We start from the raw sequence: 18019 nt of genomic DNA, 5'->3' as shown, positions 1-18019 counted from the left end.
GAAGTCATCAAAAAGAGCATATCAATAAATGCCAATACAAGTGATAAAATATTAAAGTAATTTCTTTTTATTTTTAGAAATTATTTTTTTGACTTAACATTGACAAGTCTGAAAATCTAATTTTAATTTTGATGAACACATATAGTTTCACATCGATCAAAAATCAATTAAAATCTTATTTAAGTATTAAGTCTATGCATATTTTACGATCTATTAAATTATAAACAATTCATTATGGTTAACAAATGATAACTCATCCGATAAGTTGCGTAAGAGAATTAAATTCATAATTAATTAGTACATTATTATACAAGTGATAAATCCTAATTTTGAATTTTCATAGATATTATTTAATGAGGAATTTTCTTTATAAAATTTCATCCATACCCTTGCAAAAAATCACATTTCTCTCTTTAAACTTCGAATGTTTATATATATATATATATATATGATTATTTTTTTAAAAATATATATTTTAGATATTTTTCAAACAAAGTTCACTTTTGTTTTTTTGTTCAAATAGCATCCCTAAATTCAAAAATTCTAAAATAATCTCATTTCTTATCCCCTTTATCTTTGTTCTAGTTGCTTGATCTTCTTCTTCCGAGTCATTCTTTCTCTTTTTTTCTTTTCTTTCTTTCTCTATTTCTAGACGAGGAGGAGATGTAGACAATGTGGTCCAATTTACCTAAGAAAAAAAAATATAAATTAAAAAAAAATTATGATTATGATTGAGGATTATAAATTTTGATTAAATATTTTATGAAGATTGGTCTCTATGAGCATAAAATCATATAAATAAAAAATATTATCCTCTTTAAAACAAAGATCAAATTATATATTTGATTTGATATAATAATAAAAGTTTTATTTTTCTATTTTTTTTCTTATATTTAGTCTAAAACATTGTAATATATCAACGAGAGATGAATAGATAAATCATGCTCTTTTTCTTTAATTATGTGAGGGCATAATTATATTTCGATGATATGATTCTGAGACATACGGAGGTAGAATTTACTCCTTGAATTATTTATTATTGTTATTATTATTATTATTATTTTATCTCTCTGTCACGAAGACAAAGGAAATCCGATGCTATTCGTCCACCATAACAATAGAGCTACAGTGGGGGAGGTGGGGACAACAGAGAAAAGGAAAGGAGGAGAAAATGAGTGATAGCTTTGAGACTTTTGAATTCAAGAATATTGTTTGTGAAAAATCAAAAAGTACAAAAATATTATTCCTTAATTTCCCAAAGAAAAGGAATGATAGTTTGCATTAATATCCGTAAGAATTTACCCCCTTCCAAATTGTTAGGAAGTTTTCTCTATCCTCACAAATTTGAAAATAATATTATTCTTTATAAATTCGGATATAATTTATATTTTTCTCCAAATATTAAAATCCTCAACGCTTCTAATTGTGATTAGCATTAATATATCGAGTCAAATAAATGTATTCAAAAATATAAAATACATAATATAATATCTTTAGTATCACATTGGAGTTTCTAAATGATGTTAATCTATGATAGCTAACAGAGATTAAGCACAATAATCTAAAAACAGTGCCATTATGATGAATAATTTAGAAAAAGTATTTGACCGATTCGTCCTTTTGTAGGAATATTAATGTAAATTTTATATTTGTGAAGGGTTTTTATGAAATTTCCTGTTGATGGGGAGGAATATGTAATTTTGTGATTTAGTCCCTCGACAACTCCAAAATACGCACACCGCAGAAACGAAGGTCCCTCGATCCGCCATAAGGAAAGATAATTTTGTTATTTAGTCCCTTGACTAATTCAAAATACGCACGTCAAAGGAATGAAGGTCCCCCTCTTCCATGGGAAGGACGTAACGAGGTATTTTTGTTCTTTAGTCCCTATAAAATTCAAAATACCCACATCACAGGAAACTAAGGTCCCCCTCAATCCCCCACTTCTACGGAACACTGTGAGGGAAAGAGAGAGAGAGAGAGAGAGAGAGCGCTAACCGTTCAACCCCATGGCTACGGCCGAAACGGGCGGCGATCGTCCGTGCGACCACACCCTGGACCTCCCCGATGACTGCCTGATCGTTGTATTCAACTTCCTCGGCACCGGCGACCGCAACCGCTGCTCCCTCGTTTGCCGCCGTTGGCTCGTCGTCGAGGCTCGCAGCCGCCGCCGTCTCTCCCTAGACGCCCGGGCGCCCCTCCTGGAGGCCGCCCCCGGTCTCTTGGCTCGCTTCGACGCCGTCTCCAGCCTCGCCCTCCGCTGCGACCGCCGCTCTGAGAGCATCGGGGACGACGCCCTCGACCTCATCGGCCGCTGCTGCTCTGCCCTCGCCCGCTTCAAGCTCCGTGCCTGCCGTCGCGTCACCGATCTCGGCGTATTCGCTCTCGCTGGCCACTGCCCGGCCCTCCGCCGCTTCTCCTGCGCCTCCTGCTCCTTCGGCCCCGCCGGCATCGAAGCCATCCTCCGCGGCTGCCCCTTCCTCGAGGACCTCTCCGTTAAGCGCCTGCGCGGCCTCGCCAACGCCGAACCTGAGGCCCTCGGTCTCCCGGCCTCCTCCTCCGCCCTCCGCTCCATCTGCCTCAAGGAGCTCTACAACGCCCAGCTCTTCACCCCGCTCATCGCTAGCTCCCCCAATCTCAGAACCCTCAAGATCATCCGCTGCTCCGGCGAATGGGACCTCCTCCTCGTGGAGATCGCTGGACGGGTTCCCCAGATTGCCGAGGTCCACCTCGAGAAGCTCCAGGTCAGCGACCGCGGCCTCCTTGCCCTCTCCTCCTGCCTGGCTCTCGAAGTGCTCCACCTCGTCAAGACCCCCGAATGCACCGACGCCGGGGTTGCCGCTGTCGCTGAAAGATGTCGCCTCCTCCGTAAGATCCACATCGACGGGTGGAGGATGAACCGGATCGGCGATTATGGTCTCATGGCCATCGCGAGGGGCTGCCCCGAATTGCAGGAACTCGTCCTGATCGGGATCAGTCCGACGGGGGCGAGCATGGATCACATCGCGAGCAGCTGCCGCGGTCTTGAGCGCCTGGCACTATGCGGCTGTGAGACCATTGGCGATGCCGAGATCGCTTGCATCGCTGCCAAGTGCACAGCTCTGAAGAAGCTGTGCATCAAAGGGTGCCCGGTCTCAGACCGTGGCTTGGAGGCACTCGCCGAGGGGAGCCCTAGCTTGATCAAGGTAAAGCTGAAGAGGTGCCGAGGGGTGACGCTGGAGGGCGTAGAGTGGTTAATGGCCGCCAGGGGAGGGCCGCTAGCTGTCAGCTTGGATGCAGTCGAGCTCCAGGAGCCTCATGTGAGCATGTGCGAGACTGGGATTCAGGAAAGTGGGATCGAGGAGCTCTCTGCTCTCACGGATGACATTGCGACGTTAGATCTTCCTTCAAGCAGTAATGATCAACCCACACTGTCAAAATCGCGGGTTAGGAGCTTCTTGGCATCTGCTGTCAGAAAATGGTCGAGTGGGGGTGGCAATTCTCACTAGCCCTGAAAGAAATGTACTGTTTTGTTGTAGCTAACTTCCTTATATCATTGATAAAATTATTATTCTTGTTGCTGGTGTTTATCTATACATGTTTTGCTTTGGAATCAAGCATATGCACTAAGTGTTTATTTGATGTTATCTGAATCCATACTCTGCATCTTTGCAAGCAACTTCTTCATTCTTGTATCGATGATCAGTTCTGGTGGAAGAATCTCAGCTTTTTTGTACTTCTAAAAAGTTTGAGGCTTCTCATATTTTGGTGTTTGTCGTTAGGTTTAATCAAGGCATAACTGTAAGTTGCAGTATATTGCTTAACCTGGCATGACAGTATATTGCTTCTCATATTTTGGCCTGCTTAGAAATGTGCTTTCATGCAGAAGGTGAAGTAATGAAGTTTCACATGCCTTTTTTTCCTGCAGCGTTGACGTTTATTGAGCATGCCATTATTTTCTGGACACTAATGTACAGAGCCATGGCCTGAAGGAGGTTCTTAGCTACCAAATGGACTTGCAATTATTGTATGCTTCTATTCTAAATTTTGGTCTAAAGGTTGAAAACAGAACATTTTACCATAGACCATTTAGAGTAGATAAATTGTACAATCATATGTATATATTGGTATATAATTCAGGTAAATCATGCCCATTGCCTTTACTCTAGATTGGCCTAATGATGTAATGTTCTTTGTTGCTTTCTCTCTGTTCCCTACATGTTGCGTTTTTGTTCACACTTTGGTTGCCTAAAGTTTGGATATTAACTCTATTTTAGATTAAATGGGTATGATACAACCAAATCACGAGAGCTGATATTTCAGTTGCCAACTGAAATATGTTAAAGCTACTTGAAAGATGACTAGTTCATTTATTTGCATTTGCTATCCGGCTGCAGGAGCAGGATGTGAACATGACTGAAAGCGGGATGGAGGAAAACGAGGTAGAGGAGATTTGCAAATGTGCTCCCTTCGAGCAATGAGGAATTCCTTAGCATCCACTCTCAGGAAATTGTCGGGCAGGAGCGGTGATTCTCATGAGCCATGAAAGAGAAGATCTCTTTTGCTGCTTGTGTTGATCTTCAGCTATCCATGCTCTATTGGTGACTCGATTAAAATTTTCATGACAATGATAGTATTGTTGTTGTGCCTATTGCTGGTTTTTATCTGTATATTTCTTTTCTTTGGAATGATATGTTGTCATTTGTCTGTTTAGGATGTGTTACATGAATCTTTAGTTGAGCCCATTGATCTTTATGCACAACTTGTTCCATTCTTTCTTAGATGATCAGTGCTTGTGGATAACTTTCTCGACCTGTCTGTGGCTTACATCTCTCGAATACTTGTCTTGAGATTCGGTGGCAGTGATGAGGTCCATGCGGAACCCAACTGTTGCCATGTCGTTCTCCAATAACAATACAGAAGGTGAAATAAATAAGTCACAAACACTTTAGGGAAACTATTTTGAAAGTTCAAACTACATATGTCTTAAAATGATTATGTTTGTTTCTAGGCTTACCTGTGATATTGATATAGGTTAATGTTCGCCTAATAGGTACTCAATATTCCTCTTTGTACAGATTGACATGTCATCACATTTCTACTATTGATTCTTCCATGAAGATGGTATTGTCTAGAGGTGGCATGTAACTTCATGATCAAGTTATTTCATTATGTTTTTTGTTTGCAGTGATTTTTTGGTACTTAGACATGTTTATGGAAGGTCTGAATTTTGATGTCTAATAATTATTCCAAAGACATACCTAGATCATTTCTTCTTTATGCTCTGTTGTGAATCCCAGATATGCTCAGCAAGACGATCATCTTAGTTTTCGATCGGACAAAGTTGTTTCTTTAGAATTTATTTATTGGATGATTCTCTTACCATTCTGAGGTGTACAATAGACAATTTAGCCTGGTCCTGAGTATTATATTCTGGATACAAGAACTATGCTAATCATCTTCAGCCTACTTTTAGTCTATTTATCATTTCAAGTTCAAGAGCGATGTATGTATTACAAAAATGCTCTCAATCCTTTCATTCTGATATATATTACAAAAATTCTCTCCTAGGATGAGAATCATGGATATATGTGTAGCATGTATTTTCAACCACATAACTTAGCTCTAGAGGGCACAACAATGGGAAGTGCCTTAATACCCTAGAGGCTGAGGAGAGAAAGTAGGAATCCCCTTGAGGAGGGGTTTGCGTCTCTCTGGCTAGTTGGTGAGACAATAGCTTACCTTTGATCAAATTATACTTCTTCAATTTTAACTTTTTTAAGTTAACTTAGAGAAAATTCTGATCCTACTTCTAGAGGTTAAATATTTTTAGATTGAATTACTTACTGGGTTCTTTACAGAACATGTTGAGCTTCTTCTTCTTTAGTTAGTCTATAATGAAATGAAACCAGTGTTAAGAAAAAGATTCAAGGTGCCAAATAGAAAGTAAATTATAACCTGTCATATGTACAATATGCAGTAAACTGGAGTGACAGACTGAATCATGAAGGAATCAGACAAATCTTATTGTAATAATTAGGTTGTTTAAAATTTAAATATTGTCGATCCGACCCCATGTCTTCTTTGATTGATTGTTACGTCTGGGTCAAGAAGAGATCAGAAATTTGCTTATACCAGTTTATGAATCTAGAATTTGCATCTTAATGCTTAGAAATCTTAGATATTGGGGCAGTAAATATTAAGTCTTGTACATTTAGTGACTTCACTATTGTTATCTGTCCCGCAGATATATCGGAAAGAAGAGAACCGTTGAGGTCGGTCGACTGTTGAAGCTCTCTTAGTAAGTTCATAATTCTTTCTGGCTATCATCTGTCTGGGTAATTAAAAGTTTATGCATGATTGCAGTGGTGTGAAAAAAATGTTCTATTTCCTGTATGACATGATACAAATGTGGCAACCTAATTTCTTGATTAGTACTTCTCAAAAAGCACCTGAAAACTGCTGAAGTTTTTTTTCCCTCTTACCAAAGTATTGCCTTGACTTAGCTCGGCACAGAACAGCTAACAACCTTTGTATGTTTCAGCTAAGAAGTCAGAGTCTGGTATCCTTTCCTAAACTCTGGCTCATCTCTAGGTGTTTATGTTTAAACAGGATATCGGCAGCGACGGTCGAACGAATTGTTCTCGAATTCTGCTGTCTCAAATTCGTGAATGCTGTAAGTATCCATAATATTCATGAGTCAGACACTCATTTAGTGTCAAAGCTGCTAAGCATAGTGTGTGCAGTATGACATGTTTATAGTTCATTTGCAACAATTTAAGAAAATTTTCCTTAATGTTGCTTAGGACTTGGGAGTCACCGAAAGCTATGGAGGCTTCCATATCAGTCCATGATCAACCCACCCCTCACCAGTGAGACATCACAGCCACCATGGTAACAACACATCTTCCCTTCTCTTCTGTTCTTCATCTTCTTTATTCTGCATAATGCTGGTCATTGAATAGGCATGCAACCTCAACCATAATTCTGTAGGATCGATGGGTGCCACTCCATCGATTGCATTATTTGTGAGCTGTTCATCTATCTATTCTTCCCAAGTACTATTCTTCAACCTGTAGTCAAAAGAGGTTTCAGAGAACCCTCATGTCTCTGTCTTGTTGGACTTAGAAAACCTCGTCTACCAGTCTTTGACATTTTGTAAGGCCAGCAGCCTCACTTCCACATGGTAGCACATGTGTTAGGCCTTGACATTAAATTAGGCATGTCCGGAGGAAATCCCATCACAGGGCTCCACAAGTATGTCATCCCACAACCGGATTGGACCGGCCGGTTCAGTAGAGAATCATTGAATCGATCCCACAAGCGGATCGTTGTCCGGTCTGATTTCGATGACAGAACCGACGACCCTGGCGTCGGCTTTGCCCGACGCGTCGGTGCTGTGACAACTAATTAGCTTGGAAAAGTTGAATACGTCGATGGGACTTCCACCCACCTCTCTCCACACTTACTTATTCATGCTGCAGATGACCGGAGTGGAACGGCTGACATAATTTGTTGACCGGAAATTGGTGGTCTGAACCCTGCAGAACACTGTGTGTCTTTCCTGATCACTTGGTTCTGATGTCGACTTTGGCACTTAGGCACTTGGAAACACATGTACTTCCATCATGGACCTCACCTCTCCTGTATGACATTAGCAATGGCAATCTGCCTAACTCACACGACCCAATTCGATCATCGATCAGGCTGGGAATGAATGTATGCGGAAAAATCTTTCCAAGTTTCCTGTCAAGTGATGTTAGAGTTTTGTTAATTTGTTCTCCGATTATTATGTTGGACAAAGTAGTCGAATCATATTAGAATATATATATATTTTTTTGCTGATATATTTCCTGTTCTCAATTATGGTCACATCCATCCCCATCAATTCTTTCCTAGTTTGATGGCGCCTTCAAGAAAAGTGGGCGACCAATTTAATATGTGGTGGTCAAATATACGAGTAACTTTTTCCTTGACTTCAAATGTGAGGGAAATTGTGGTGGTTGTCAATGATGTATAGATAAACCATGCACACAAAAAATGTGAATCCGATCGAGCCGTACGTACACGTTCAATTAGGTCCAGTAACTATGATCTGTTCCAATCGTATAAGTTGAATTAGCTGCAGCTATGAGCCGTTCCTGAGGCGGCGGGTTTACGCAAATCACCAGGAAATGGGCGATTCGGACCGTCCTCCGAACCCTCTTTCCAGTCGTTTACCTGACGGAGAAAACGAAAGCTTCCTAATCTGTCCAATCAGCGTTCGCACCCAATTTGGGCTCCACCAACTTCCCCCCCAGACCACGCTACCTTCTCCCTCTCCCTGTCTCTCCCCGCGCCCGTTCTTTCCCTCTTCCTCCGTCCTCCCTTCAAACCAAAGCATTCCGCCTCTTCTGCGGCCTCCTCCATACTTAGGCATTACTCCACCCTCATAGCTTCAACCCCACCTCTGTTTTCTTGCGCTGCTGCTTCTCACCAAACCTCGTTTTCATTACTGTCACATCGTCCCCTCCCTCTCGCTCATTATCATTCAGTAATTTAACGTGACAACGTACCAGCTTTACTCATAATTGTTATTCACACTCTTGCCTTCCGACGACGGCCTCCTCAGACAGCCAAGGCGGAGGCGGAGGAGGGGAAGAGGAGCGAGGAGCGGAGAAATGAAGCTGTCTTTGCTCCAGAACCAGACCAACCGCCGGGGCGGTGGTCACAGGCCGCCGGAGGTCGGTGGTGGTGCCGGACAGACCGACGGCATACTCCGCTCGCCCTCCGCCGTGTTCTGGATCGTCCTCCATGGCCTCTGCTGCGTCATCAGCCTCGTCCTCGGTTTCCGCTTCTCCCGCCTTGTCTTCTTCCTCCTCTTCTCCTCCCCATCTTCCACCTTCACCACCTCCTCCACCTCCACCGTCTTCACCTCGGCCCCCATCATCCACGCCGCCACCACCACCACCACCATGACCACCACCACCACTACGACCACCACCACCCGCACTCAGACCCTGGCCGTCTCCCTCCCCACCACGCCCCCTCCCCCGCCGACGTCGGCTGAGGCGTCTCTTGCGGCGGCCAACACGACGCAGAGTCGCGTGGTGGTGGGGCGGCATGGGATCCACATCCGGCAGTGGCCGTACCCGGACCCGACGGAGGTGATGCAGGCGCACTGGATCATCGAGCGAGTGCAGCGGGAGCAACGGCTGCAGTACGGCGTGCGGACACCTCGCCGGCTCATCGTCGTGACCCCGACCTACGTCCGCACCTTCCAGGCGCTCCACCTCACCAGCCTCCTCCACACCCTCCTGCTTGTCCCCTACCCCCTCACCTGGCTCGTCATCGAGGCCGCACCAGCCGGCGATTCCTCCAACGAGACCACCACCCTCCTCGCCCGCTCTGGCCTCCCCTTCCTTCACATCTCCTTCCCGGATCCCATGCCCGACAACTGGGCCGACCGCCGCCTCACCGAAGCCCGCATGCGCCTCCGCGCCCTCAGGTATGGCAATCCCCCCCCCCCGCACCCTTCAAGCTACGCCAAATCCGACGATAAATTTTGGATCTTGATTTGGCGTTCCGTATATAAACTGGATCTTGATTTTGTCTTCTTGGAAACAGAGTGGTGAGGGAGAGGAGAATGGACGGGGTCGTGGTTTTCGCCGACGACAGCAATGTGCACAGCATGGAGCTGTTCGACGAGGCGCAGAAGGTGAAGTGGGTGGGCGCCGTCTCCATCGGAATCCTCGCCCACTCCGGGCGATCCGGGGCGGGCGAGGAGGACAAATCCCCCGTGCCCATCCAAGGCCCGGCTTGCAACTCCTCTGGCGACTTGGTCGGGTGGCACATCTACAACCCTCTTCCGCACACTGGCGCCACGTTCGTTGGTGCGGCCAAAACCATGCTGCGGGCGAAGATGGAGTGGGCCGGGTTCGTGCTGAACTCGAGATTACTGTGGAGGGAGGCCGAAGGAAAACCCGAGTGGGTTCGGGATCTCGATGTCGTCGGCAAGGTTGGAGAGCAGATTGAGAATCCGCTGGTTCTGTTGAAGGATGCCACCTTCATCGAGCCTCTGGGGAATTGCGGTAAGAAGGTTCTTCTTTGGTGGCTCCGCATCGAAGCCCGCCATGACAGCAAGTTCCCACCAGGGTTAGTATACAAAACTTTTGTTCTGATCATTGTTGTTGTTCTTGTATGAACTTTGCTTACTCCAAATGTTCACGAGTAATATGTCATGTCTGATACTAATTGCTCTATGAATCTTCAACTTTCCTCTGATGGTTTTTGAGAGTAATCTTTCATAGGAGGAATCAATTATTTTTTATACTACTAACATAGAATCCACATGTTCTTTGTTTTGCACTTTGCAAATATTTGATTGATTCTTATTTGGGATTACTTTATGCATCTAAACGTTTTGGTACATGAAAGATGGGACTACATCCTTGATTCTCAGCATTCTGCTCCTTAAAGTTTATGGTACTCCTTGTGTAATTACTGCATCCATATTGCCATGTTGCTTAGTAATTTGTTCTGCATATCATTGTTTGTGGGATCATATTTTGAGTTTCATATGTTGCCAGATTGATCTTGGAATAGTTCAGGCTTGGGGATCTCGACCTGCACCAGAATTGGGGGGATAATTGTGGGTTCTGAAAGTAGTCTTAGACCCTTCAGGTGGTGACATGGGATGTAAATCCAGAAACCAAAGGAACTAGGTTTTGGATGGTCCATGGATGGAGGAGACATGATCCACTGTTCATGCATCGAGAATACGTGATGATCATACATCAAAAACAGATTGTTTAGGAAAGAGGCCTAGAGTATCAGGCCGGTGTGCGCCTAGACTTTCCTAGTTGATCTATATCAGGGAGGACCCATAGGTACTTAGGATCCTTAGTGGACTTGAATTTTAGACTACTTTTCTGATCTGTAATCATCCAATTTGTGGTTAGGTTGGATAGGGTTCTAAGTAGAAAGAAGAAAATTCTGCTTTTCCTGTAGAGTACAAACCTCGAGGATGCTAAAGACATGCCATTCGACCACATAAATCACCTAAAAGTGATATGCACTTTTAATCCTTAACTAATCAGGTTATCGATAATGTCATGAAGGTTCAAAGATTTTACTCAGCATTTGCGTGTCGCAGGTTAAATTCTTTGTTTCCTTACCAAACTTGAAGTGCTCCTTTTACATGAGACCCTATGTCATGTGCTCCTTGATGTTTGTCATTCATGGTCCTCATCTACTTTCCAAGATGGTTAATAAATTACACATTGAATTCTTCTGCTGGGTTGTGGATTCACAGTGACTAGGACCTCCTAATTAAATTGACCGTAAAAGTGGTTGGACTTCATCTTGCACTTCATAGATCAAATTGCAGTACTCTTCGAATGCGGCAACCACTTGACTTGATGGTCGTTTTCTAAGGACATCGTGATCTTCCTTAATAGCAAAGAGGGTCATCACTCGTGTCCTCTGTAATTATAGATTGTTTCGACTGATCACATTGTTTGACTTCTTACATTTTGACTATGATAGAACAACAGATATTTGGCTACTGTCTTTTACATACATTATTCTATCACAATTTAATTATGGTTGTTCTTTTTCTCCATATTTTACGAATTGACAAAATAATATCCTCAGCTTTCATGCATTGGCTGCCATATGCCCTGTTCTAACGCGGCGATGAATTGTATCATAGAATCAAGTTGTAGTACGATTAAATTTGAAATTTTCTGTTAAATTTCTTCTCCTTAGGCACTAATTAAATAATCATTTCTTATGATGGCATTAATTAAATAATCTCATCTGGCATCATCTTCCTCTTATCATTTGATCAGCCTTGCCTTGAATAAAATGCTTGCTTGTGCTTGATCAACTTCCATCACATTATTTTCAATGTAAAATTTGGCTACTTTGTGCATGCAGATGGGATATAGATCCTGCTGTCGAGGCAACTATTGCTGCAAAGCGCACTACATGGATCGATTCGCCACCTGAGCTTCCATCCCAAATGATGGTTAGCAATCAAGAATCACACAGTTCAAGAAAGAGTATGCCATCATGGAGTCAGCACACCACTCGTGACGAAGAGAAGCATGATTCAACGGTAGAAAGAGGCCAAAACTGATCGACAAATCGGCACCGATGCGTGCCACAGAGGTCTGTAAAAATGAATTTAAATAACTTTCAAATGTTCATCTTATTTGCTTCCCAACAACTAAACATGAGTCATTGATGATCAGGCATTTTCCAGCTTCATGTCAAGATCCATAGAACACACAGGATTGCAGCATTCTACGACTTGTCTTCAAATAGTTATCTTTATACCTCCACGAGGATTGGGATCAGCAATTCGAGTTGAATGATGGAACCGTCTCAATTAGCACTCATTATCACAAAGATCATGCGATGCAGCTCAGACAAAAATGTTATGGCACTGGAAAAATACTTGAGAACTCCATTTGCTTAGTGAATACTACATTAATCGTCGTTTATAGCAAGTCAGCATATTTTGTTGCATGTTCTCTGAGATTTTTAGCGTTCAAATATACATCCCTCTATTCTTTTGACTCTTCCTGTTCTTGATGCATGTCAACGAGTAAAATCTAGTCTATCAACCGATGGTAGATGATGGCTTTTATATAACATTGAAGTCGATGTTTATGTTCAGCAGCTCTCCATAATTTACAGTGACATGCAAAATAAGCCATCACATTGCACACGCTACCACCATTATTAACAAGAAGTTGCATGAAGTGTATTGGAAGAAAGAAGAAGAAGAAGAAGAAGAAGAAGAAGCAGCAAAGGAAATGACACGTTTTCCTGCAGCGTAGGAACAACTCACACGGACGTGGAGCTGCGCATGGAAGTCCGTCCCCAGGCGCAAACCCTGCCGAGGTGGGCGACGACGCGGGCGAGGACGCGGCTGACCGACCGCGCCACGAAGCCGACGCAGCGCTCGAACGGGTCGCGCACGCACGCGTGCCAGCCCGGCGCGCGCTGCCCCCGCGGCCGCCACCACGTCATCACGATGCAGCTCTCGCTGCGACTAGCTCTGGGAGCGTAGGCGGGGCGGTGGCGGTGGCGGTGGAGGATGATGATGTCACGGAGGCTGGTGTAATGGTGGCGGTCGCGGCGGGCGTCGAGGGTGCTGCGGCTTCGACAGGACTCGGACTTGGACGTCATCTGTTTCATCTCGGTCTCCATGTCCACCAGCTGTTGCTTTGGGTTTCGATTGGCTGCTGTAGCATAATCAGCACAAGCAGTAGAGGAAAGGGAAAGGGAGAAGAGGGAGAGAGAGAGAGAGAGAGAAGGAGAAGAGAAAGGAAGCCCTTCCATGGATGTTGGCCGATGGTTGAGCTTTCGGCGGGAGGTTGGCTAAATCGTGGATGATGTTAGTTTCTTGACCCGGACAATTAGTGGCTTATGTGGTGTGTTGTGAGGCCTAAGTGTGATCTGTTCCCACCATTAAACAGCTAAATTAGTTTGCTATTTCTGCAATTACAAGCTCTGTTCGGTAGAAGAATTAACTCATTAATTTAATATAAAGAATATATTTATATTATCTTTCTCCGTGGACTTGACTTCCAGCAGACTTAGGATGGGGGAGAGACGTTAGTACTGTGACCTGACACAAGCAGCCGACTGCAAGTTGGTACCACTCGCAGCAGCAGCCGACAGTTTGATGCATGGATATATACGACTGCTATCTCTCAACCACCATTAACGTGGACTCGAGAGCTACCCCTCTTCTTTCTCTTCAATCATTTCACGAGGAGATCAGATACATACATCACAATGGCCAAATCTTCCAGCTGTGTCTGTGTCTGTATTCGTCTCCCACTCGTTAGTTTCGTCTCACGACCTGATACCTTTCTCGTTGAGGTATATATAACATGAACGTGAGAAGCGATTACTTGTCAGACACAAGACATGGATTTTGGACGCAGCTTCCGGTTCGTGCGATTAGTATTCCTGTCTGTACTGCTCGTTCCCACCGTAAGCAGCAGCAGTGGCAGCGACAGAGAAGCCCTCGAGATCGGCATCGGCATCGGCGTCGGTGTCGGTGGTGGCGCTGCACCTTCGACACCTCAGCCCGGGTGCCTTCCTCCTCCTCCGCGGCAGCCGCAGCCGAGCGACTTCGAGAACATCCTGCAGTACCGCGCGTACTTCGTCATCCAGCGCTTCAAGCAGATCGTCACCTGCGACCCCAAGAACAAGACCGGCTCCTGGACGGGGTTCCGCATCTGCAACAACGACGGCCGCGGCTACCAAGGCTTCTACTGCGAGACCCCGCCGGGGCTTAGCAACATGCGCGCCATCGCCTCCGTTGACTTCAACGGCTTCACCCTCTCCGCCCCTACCGTCTGCGGCTTCGTCGACCAGCTTCCCGACCTTGCGCTCTTCCACGCCAATTCCAACAGCTTCGGCGGTACCGTCCCCGCCCTCGCCAGCCTCCCCTTCTTCTACGAGCTCGACCTTAGCAACAACCGCCTCTCCGGCGGCTTCCCCGCCAGCGTGCTCCCACTCGTGGACCTCGCCTTCCTCGACCTCCGCTACAACGGCTACGCCGGCCCCGTCCCACCCGCCGTCTTCCTCATCCGCACCGACGTGCTCTTCCTCAACAACAACGGGTTCACCCAGAACATCCCGGCCAACCTCGGCAGCACCACCGCCGCCTACCTCACCCTCGCCAACAACGACTTCACCGGCCCCATCCCCAGCTCCATCGGCAAGGCCTGCGACACCCTGATCGAGGTCCTGTTCCTCGGCAACCGGCTCTCCGGCTGCCTCCCCTGCGAAACAGGGCTGCTGAAGAGGGCCACGGTGTTCGACGCCGGGTCCAACCAGATCACCGGCCCCATCCCCCTCTCCTTGGGGTGCTTGCAGAAGGTGGAACAGCTCAACCTGGCGGGGAATCTGCTCTACGGGGAGGTGCCGGACGTGGTGTGCCAGCTGGCGAAGTACGGCCACCTGGCGAACCTCTCGCTCTCCGACAACTACTTCACGTCGGTGGCGCCCAGCTGCGCCGGCTTGATCCAGCAGAAGGTGTTGGACGTGAGAAAGAACTGCATTCCAGGGCTGCCCAACCAGCGCCCGCCGGAGGCGTGCGCCTGGTTCCTGAACCGCCCCAAGATCACCTGCCCCAACGCGCAGTACATTCCATGCCACCTGCCGTGGGCGGGCAGGGACGCTTTGGATTCGGCCGCATCGTCGGCCCCGGCAGTGGACGGGGCCAGGGATAAAAGCCCCGCGTCTGGATACACCACCTACAAGGCCCTGCGCCACCATGACGAGCCATGATCGAGACAGGGCAAGAGCAAGTGCAGCATCTCTCTTCGACGCCGACATCGATCTACTTGTACTTCAATTCCAGCATTATTGTAACAATTGCAGCGTATTAATAATACAATAAATGCAAATGTTTATTATTTATAGTAAGATTCTGATCTCAAATCTCGTCTTCTTCATCCTTTATTCTTTATAAAACAAAAACAAATACAAACCAAAAACTTTCTTCTCTCATATTTATATTTTAAATTATATATACACACCTTTATCAGCCTTAATTTAATATGATTTAAATTGATTGGAAAAAGAATCTGACCCACTATCGGATCTCATAGCTACCCATTGTCCCCTCCTCGTCAAGAGACTTCCCAAGAGATGGAAGTCAAGAACCACATTCTATTCTCACACGCCCACTCATCAATAGCATTCTTGGAATTCTTAGGGACCCAATTTGTGGCTACTATAAAGAATCCAATCGCAATTGTCTCTTCTTTAATCTCAATCATCTTTAGTAAAGCAAAGAAAAGAACAGAGGTGGCGTTAGGTGACTGTCGAGCGTCCTTTGTTTATCTTTATGTGGTCCGAGCATGACCACTTTTTCTTGCTCGCATTATTTGTACTCTTCCGATCTCTATCATTCATTTGATATTATCGTGCTTGGCGTTGCAATACCCAAGTTTTGGCATGTCAATCCTGCATGGGTAGGAGCCCACATCTCACGTTGATTAGAATGGATCGGTCAACACACTCTTTGAGCTACTGAGACAAAGTTAGGCCTATGTTTTGTAATGGGTTTTGTGGTGTGAAATTGTATTATATTACGCTTACATATTACATTACATATTATATATATATATATATATATATATATATATATATATATATATATATATATATATATATATATATATATATATATATATATTGATGAGGATAATAATGACGACAAGACTCGGGTTGACGTCACCTGCCCCAAATGATGCCTCACGTCTCGATCGACTCGACAGCACCTGGTCAAACGGACCGGAGCGACGATCGAGGCGCATTAACGTCCTACTCAGGCTTAACCCTTCACGCCACGCCAACACTATTGTCAGACGTGGCCAGGAGTATGATCCAGCTCTCTGCAAAACAAGCACATCGGACACAGTAAGTCACCATATAAAAACCCCGCTCTTGAGAGGAGCAATGGGGGGGATCGAACACACACAAAAGAGACATCTTCACATCATCTGACTTGATCGTCGGAGGGGTCGGACCGAGTTTCGACCCGACCTGCGTGCAGGTACGAAGACGGAGTGCTTCCTATTCAGCGCGAGGAGAGAGACCCTTCCATGCGGGACATTCCAACAAGCCTCGACGTGATCCAATCTGCACGGCCACCCACATCAGTAACCCCGAGAGACCTTGAGCCGATCCTCGTCATTTGGACTCGAAACAAGTCGTGTCGGCCCCAAGGCCACGACATAAATTTGTTTACACGAACATATATATAATCTATGTTTATATAGGTTTTATAGGTTTTGAGGAAGAGATTTTCCTCGCTCTAAATAAAATAATACATGATTGATTTTCGAATCATAGATTCAATAAACATCATATATATATATATATATATATATATATATATATATAATATAATTATTATTTCATATTTATCTTATCATTATTTATAGATAATCATATTTTGTAGGTCCGAGTCTTTATTCGGAGTCAAATACTCATTAATTAGGTCCAATCAGCATCGAGTTGGAAGATAAGCATCCAATTGGTTTAGGTTCAATTACTTATATAGGCGAATTTTGATTAGGGTATAATGAAATTATGGGTAGCTTATCCAACCTACTTACGTCAACCTTTGGTAATCCGAGATAATGAAAACCCTATTGGTTGGCGCATGCCATTCCACAGGCATACTTGCTCGTCACCACCATCAGGACTAGCGGTGGCAAAGAATGCCTCCTGAGAGAGGTTGATCGATGGTGCCGTGACGCCCAGACGGGCGGTAGTCGACGATGGTGACGACGACGCCGGTCCCTCGGCATGGCTATGTCTGGGGACGCCTTGGTTCGTCGCACCCGCGCACTTCACCCGGTGGATTCCCCCGCAGGCCGCGCCGTTGTTCCAGACGGCGTCGATCGCCGCTGCAATCATCACCCCTTTGCTCTTGTCGCCGGAACATGCCTGCCGAAGCTGTTCATGAAGCGAAGGTTCCATGGCCGCATGCACACCGAGTTTGTGCATGCCGGCCCAGTAACAATATCCGAATCCGAATCAGTTTCACTGTCGGATCTCCTTCGATCCGATCAGGAAACTAACGAGCTTGTTCTTGACCGGGCCCATCCCCACCATCACGCCCTACACGTGGCTTCAGATCATACCACCTCCATACATCCTATTGGTACCCGTTATCACGATACCCGACATGCACTTAAACAGCTCAGGACTCGAAATCGGGTCCCACAACGAGTGTGCGTCCAATCATAAGGCAGGTGGATGATTCCAGGGAGTTGGAAACGGGCTCCGCGTTTTGCCACCGCAGCGTGGGTCCTGAGCTTTCCCCTTCGGCACATCATCTTCCACCGACGCATTCTGGGGATCCTCTCCAAGCATAGTATCAGTTGGGTAGCGCGACCCGCAAGTCAGATGTGGAGACGACGGGATTTGGCGAGCTCAGTGAGGTATTTTGTAGAATGATTTACAAGAATTATTGCAAAAGATCCACGATCAGATCACTGGATCCAATCGGCCGTCG

The 18019-nt window shown here is 45.4% G+C and overlaps 3 protein-coding genes and 1 pseudogene across 3 annotated transcripts; 3 read left to right on the top strand and 1 right to left on the bottom strand.

Annotated features, from left to right (window-relative positions):
- The first annotated feature begins 1941 nt into the window (after window positions 1–1941).
- Window positions 1942–4734, top strand: LOC103997633 (F-box protein At1g47056). The gene is made up of 2 exons (XM_009418919.3): window positions 1942–3501; window positions 4377–4734. The coding sequence occupies exon 1, from the start codon at window positions 2010–2012 to the stop codon at window positions 3486–3488; it is 1479 nt and encodes a 492-aa protein (XP_009417194.1). The 5' UTR covers window positions 1942–2009; the 3' UTR covers window positions 3489–3501; window positions 4377–4734.
- A 3625-nt stretch (window positions 4735–8359) lies between these two features.
- On the top strand, window positions 8360–12542 carry LOC135622935 (probable beta-1,4-xylosyltransferase IRX14). Its single transcript, XM_065125292.1, has 4 exons — window positions 8360–9466; window positions 9586–10113; window positions 11899–12132; window positions 12216–12542. The coding sequence occupies exons 1-3, from the start codon at window positions 8640–8642 to the stop codon at window positions 12098–12100; spliced, it is 1557 nt and encodes a 518-aa protein (XP_064981364.1). The 5' UTR covers window positions 8360–8639; the 3' UTR covers window positions 12101–12132; window positions 12216–12542.
- A 1242-nt stretch (window positions 12543–13784) lies between these two features.
- LOC103997632 (uncharacterized protein At4g06744-like) lies at window positions 13785–15414 on the top strand. The gene has a single exon (XM_009418918.3). It carries the CDS (start codon window positions 13906–13908, stop codon window positions 15274–15276), a length of 1371 nt encoding a protein of 456 aa, XP_009417193.2. The 5' UTR covers window positions 13785–13905; the 3' UTR covers window positions 15277–15414.
- Window positions 15415–17115: 1701 nt separating this feature from the next.
- On the bottom strand, window positions 17116–17481 carry LOC135624020 (EG45-like domain containing protein; annotated as a pseudogene).
- Between the last annotated feature and the right edge of the window lie 538 nt (window positions 17482–18019).

The sequence above is a fragment of the Musa acuminata genome, chromosome BXJ2-9 (genome assembly GCF_036884655.1).
Source record: "Musa acuminata AAA Group cultivar baxijiao chromosome BXJ2-9, Cavendish_Baxijiao_AAA, whole genome shotgun sequence".
Classification (NCBI taxonomy): domain Eukaryota; kingdom Viridiplantae; phylum Streptophyta; class Magnoliopsida; order Zingiberales; family Musaceae; genus Musa; species Musa acuminata.
The sequence above is the reverse complement of the archived record's forward strand: the minus strand, read 5'-3'. Positions and strand labels throughout refer to the sequence as shown.